The sequence below is a fragment of the Carya illinoinensis genome, chromosome 16, assembly GCF_018687715.1.
Source record: "Carya illinoinensis cultivar Pawnee chromosome 16, C.illinoinensisPawnee_v1, whole genome shotgun sequence".
NCBI lineage: Eukaryota > Viridiplantae > Streptophyta > Magnoliopsida > Fagales > Juglandaceae > Carya > Carya illinoinensis.
The window spans coordinates 459000-463409 of record NC_056767.1 but is presented as its reverse complement, the minus strand read 5'-3'; the positions used below and the strand labels follow the sequence as shown (position 1 = coordinate 463409).

The following is a 4410-nucleotide window of genomic DNA, read 5'->3' as shown; positions in this document are numbered from 1 at the left end:
CTGGATCAAAGAGCCCATGCATGACATATTAATTTATATGTTAGGATTTAAATATGATGGTTTTCTTCCTATGAAAATGATCTTTCGTTAGTCATTTTCCTTCCTAACAAACAAGGCACATCTCTTCTCTCTCTCACTCCCTCGCACATGATGATAATGACATACAGACACAGCTGACAGATTTCCTATTTTTTGAAGTACTGATCGATGCATGTACACACGAAACATACCATGCGCTTGCATTAATATTTCCGAATTGTTCATTGGAGGAAATACATATAAACACACCAAAAACCCCACTCCCAAATTAAAGAAAAGGCGAAAGAAGATCACAACAACTGTAACTAGGCCATAGTAAATAAAGCGACCTAGCTATGTTCGAGGAGATTGATATTAGTAGTCCTTTGTCGCTTAACGCACCCTGAAGAAGACTCGTCCCCAGCAGTCTTCTCCATTACTGCCTTCAGAGCTTCTTCAATTGAACTTATACATGAGTGTTGTTGTTGTTGCTCGCCTCTAGTACTACTTGAAATTGAATCCTCATCCCCACTAACGTACAGCACGTTCTTTACACGTCCCCCGAGTGTTGTAATCTCAGCTTTTAAAGTTGTTAAACGTAAAGATTTCAAAGTCTTGATAAGGTCAGGCAAGAGATCAGACCTGTCCTCGCAGCAAAGTGAGGCTTTGATAACAAACTTACCGTCCTCGTCCGATGTATCAACGGTTAGCTCATCCACTTCAGTGGGTACTGGATTCGTTTCCGCTATCAAAGAAGTCTGACGCTTAAGCTCCTTAACGTGTTCTATTACTTCCGCTAACAATGAGGCTTTGTCTGTCTATATCAGAAGCAATATTAATTAAGCCAAACATATGATCACAACACGTACGTAACACGTGTGTGTGTGTATATATTTGCACCAAAAGTCGAACTCAAAAGAGAAGAAATGGGAAATATATATCACATATATACGTACATACAGACATTCATATATACAAACATATATATACCCAAGAATGTGGTTTGAGTGTGCCGAAAGTAAAGGTGCATGGGCTTTTGAAGTTTTTCCTACTTTGATCATTCATTTTTGAAAGTGGGATTTTAATGGTGGGGTTTAATTTAGAAGGTAAGGGATGGATGCATAACAGGGTTGATAGCTAGATTGTGATAATCTGGCTTCACTCTTTTTCATTACGATCATCTAACTTGGTTTGACTGAAATCCGGCAACAAATTTCGATGGGAAGCTTTTTTGTTTTTTTAACTACTGCTCCATGGTTCCTGATCTTTATCATACCGGCCGATCGACATCAACGCTCATACCCTTTTTTTCCTCTCCTCGGAACTATCACAGGCCTAGCTCGGAAGGAATATTAAGCCGAAAGAAAAGATCATTAAAGATGGATAGAACCAAATGATAGGAAAAAAAAGAACTAATTGCACAAAGGAAAACGTGACTACGCTCATATCTAATGCACGTACGCGTAGCTAGCTAGCTAGGTTTTGGAAGCACATTACAAATTAAACAACCTGATGACTAGAATCTTAGGAAGATATACCTAAAATCTGATCTTTTAATTGAAAAAATTTCATTGAGTAGTTATGATACAAGACAAGAAGTATATAAAAAAGGGATAATTAAAAGTATATGACACCCTTAAAAATACATGTTGAAACTTGCGTAATTTTTTTTTTTTTTTCCATCGAGTTTATCATGCAGATTATATTTATTTTACTTACTTTGGTAGTATTGGGTAATAAGCTGCGAAGCTTTGCAAGATGGTTGTTGATTCTCTCTCTTCTCCTCCTCTCAGCTTCACTGTGACTCTTAGAAGCTGCGAGAGCCTTGGCATCCAAGATTTCTTGGGCAGTCATCTTGCCCAACTCGGCTTGAAGCCCAAAAGGAGCTGAACCGGGTTGAACCACGGGCACTAGGGTGTCAGATATGATTCGGAGATGGTCTGATGATGGACCATGATCATCATAGGCAAACTGTAGATGATCAGGGGGAGGTCTCCTGTTGAACAAACCCGCAAACGATGATGGTGTAGGAGGGACAATATTAAGTGGGTCGTGGTCTCGGACCGGATTTGTGGAGAAGTGGCCGGCCGGGCTGAAGGCATGGACCGGAGGCAGAGGCCATGGCTGCAAGATTGGTGAAACTTGAGGGAAAATCAATCCTGCCCCACCATATATGTCACTGTTCTGCTGTTGATGTTGCAACATGATCTGCTGCTGTTGTTGAAGAAACAACTGTTCTTGGAAGCTTTGTATGTTTATGTTATCGACAGTTTGAGAACACTCTCCTCGATCGTCTTCCTTCTTCCCGAACATCTCTGATCCCTCTCTCTATGTATATGTAACTAAGAATATAGAACAAGTTAAGATGATAGAGCTTCTGGCCTCTTACGTATCATCACCTGCTTTCTAATTTGAATATGAAAAGGAGAATTCACAGAAAAAGGTAAGTAAGTTGGTTTACTCTTCCTCTAAAGATAAGTGAGAAAGCTAGAAAACAAAATAGGACTGACCTTCCCTGGTATGCGATAGATGATCGTCTTGGTCTTGCTCAGTCCTCTGGAAAAGGGTAATTAGGGCATAGATCACTTCTCCAAATCCCATCTTCTATCTCTTTCACTTGGATAGGTTTTTTCTGCCGCAGCCTTTCATGCGGGGATGATTACCCTTTTTATCCTTCGCCTCAACAAGGCTTTCCCTTTCTTTGGTGCTTTGTTGGCATCTAATTTTGTTTTGTACATGTATGTGGGTGTTTTTTTTTTTTTTTTTTTTTTTTTGGGCGTCTGCGCTATTCTGATCTCCTCAGTTACGGCCACTAACGACGAGTTCATGTCATCCTCTCTAATTGAATGGTGCAATTTAAAACCAGACAGATACAACTTTAAATATTCGTTACTGCCCGAAACTCCAATATTGATACTAGCATTAATCTATATTGATAGTCTCGTTTCCTTTCTTCGATCGCAAGGCATTCTCTATCTACAATCAGTCGCTGTAGCTTTCAGGGTGGGTATAACCAGAAAGTATTATACCCAATATAAATTAACGTTTTTTTTTTAACTTTGCTATTGGTTCTGAGTGTATAATTATACCATCTTGCCCGCAGTGGGGGAGAGAGAGAGAGAGAGAAGGGCGGAGGATGGGAAACACAAGCACACACAGTGACAGAGTGAACGCACAACACACATTGTCATTTGTCGACCGACCAAACACCAAAAAGGCTGAGGCCGCCTGAGGGTATCATCATGATAAAAGGCTTAGCTAATCCTTTTCTTTCTTTTGGTTTTTCATTTATATATGTAATTGTTTAGGCCTTTCCTCTCCTATTAAGTCCTACCTCGGTCAAGCCCCCACGTTCTTCTTTACTCTAGCTATCTCCACGCCACCCTTTCTGCTTGCCCAAGACCATGTAATCATTGTGTCTTGGAACACATTCCACCCCCTTCTACTCTCTCTCTCTCTCTCTAGGTTCTCCTCTAAGTTTCTTGGTTTCAGTTACATATGTATTAATATTGGAATTTATGTCTTTTCCAAGGTGCGATAAGGGTAGAGCATTGATGGCATGGCTTATTAATAAATATGACATGGGCAGCTTAGCCTTTCGGTAAGAAGGATATATACCCGTTTATACGATCAATTAAAATAATAATATTAATGGAGCATTAACATGGTTACATGAGTTATAAATTTGTCATAAATATTATTTTGGAGCCTTAGGGCTATGATATTCTCTGTATAGTAGAGCCCCATTCGTATTATATATGCATGTGCCTAGCTTGCTAGGGGCCTAGGGTTGTCTCACATTATGTACATTAATGCATGAAAAACAGTTAGATAGTCTGAAACCTCATGCTTTACATGCGTCAAGAAAGTTTTAATCCATTGTTATTTTCAATCATTATGCTCGGGAGAAAAATCAGAGCTCGCCTTTTGTATTTCCTTCCTCTTTGTTTCTTTGTCTCTCTGTCTGGCGTTCTTCATCCCCTCTTTTTCCATGGATAGATACGCTTTATCAATATCAGAATAGATAGTGTTCACTACAAGAAAAACGGATAATTTTGATTGTTAATAGTCTTTTCGTTGCTATTAATTAATCTCAATTATCCGTTTTTCTTGTAGTGGCTCTTCCATATTAGATATTTCATATCCAGACAGAATATAATTATATATGTCGTGAAAAGAGATTAATAAATAGTACAAAACTATATATATATATATTCTGTAATTCTTTGTTGACAACCGGATCAGATCTTTATCGATCTAAACTGAAAAGGCCACCACACTAATGGATCAATATATAACAGATAGATCAGGCATCCAATTACTTTCGACATGTGGCACGGACCTCAAAGCTTCTGGATCGATCCGCAAACTGTCATCCTAGTTTCATAGCAT

The 4410-nt window shown here is 39.0% G+C and overlaps 1 protein-coding gene across 2 annotated transcripts; it reads right to left on the bottom strand.

Annotated features, from left to right (window-relative positions):
- Positions 1 to 214: 214 nt before the first annotated feature.
- Positions 215 to 2747, bottom strand: LOC122298610 (transcription factor bHLH30-like). Of its 2 annotated transcripts, none has more exons than XM_043108431.1 (3): positions 2529 to 2747; positions 1738 to 2417; positions 215 to 836 (listed from the first exon to the last, which is right to left on the bottom strand). In XM_043108431.1, the coding sequence occupies exons 2-3, from the start codon at positions 2329 to 2331 to the stop codon at positions 369 to 371; spliced, it is 1062 nt and encodes a 353-aa protein (XP_042964365.1). In that variant the 5' UTR covers positions 2332 to 2417; positions 2529 to 2747; the 3' UTR covers positions 215 to 368. The 2 variants fall into 2 exon arrangements, with proteins under 2 accessions (XP_042964365.1, XP_042964364.1); XM_043108430.1 differs by having other exon boundaries at positions 1738 to 2424; positions 2529 to 2746.
- Positions 2748 to 4410: the final 1663 nt, after the last annotated feature.

Bases quoted from the DNA above. Each gene is read 5' to 3' on its own strand.
- LOC122298610 (XM_043108431.1), bottom strand. From the start codon at position 2,331: ATGTTCGGGAAGAAGGAAGACGATCGAGGAGAGTGTTCTCAAACTGTC. The intron at 837-1,737 runs GTAAGTAAAATA...CTTCTGATATAG, and splicing joins TATTACCCAATACTACCAAA to ACAGACAAAGCCTCATTGTT.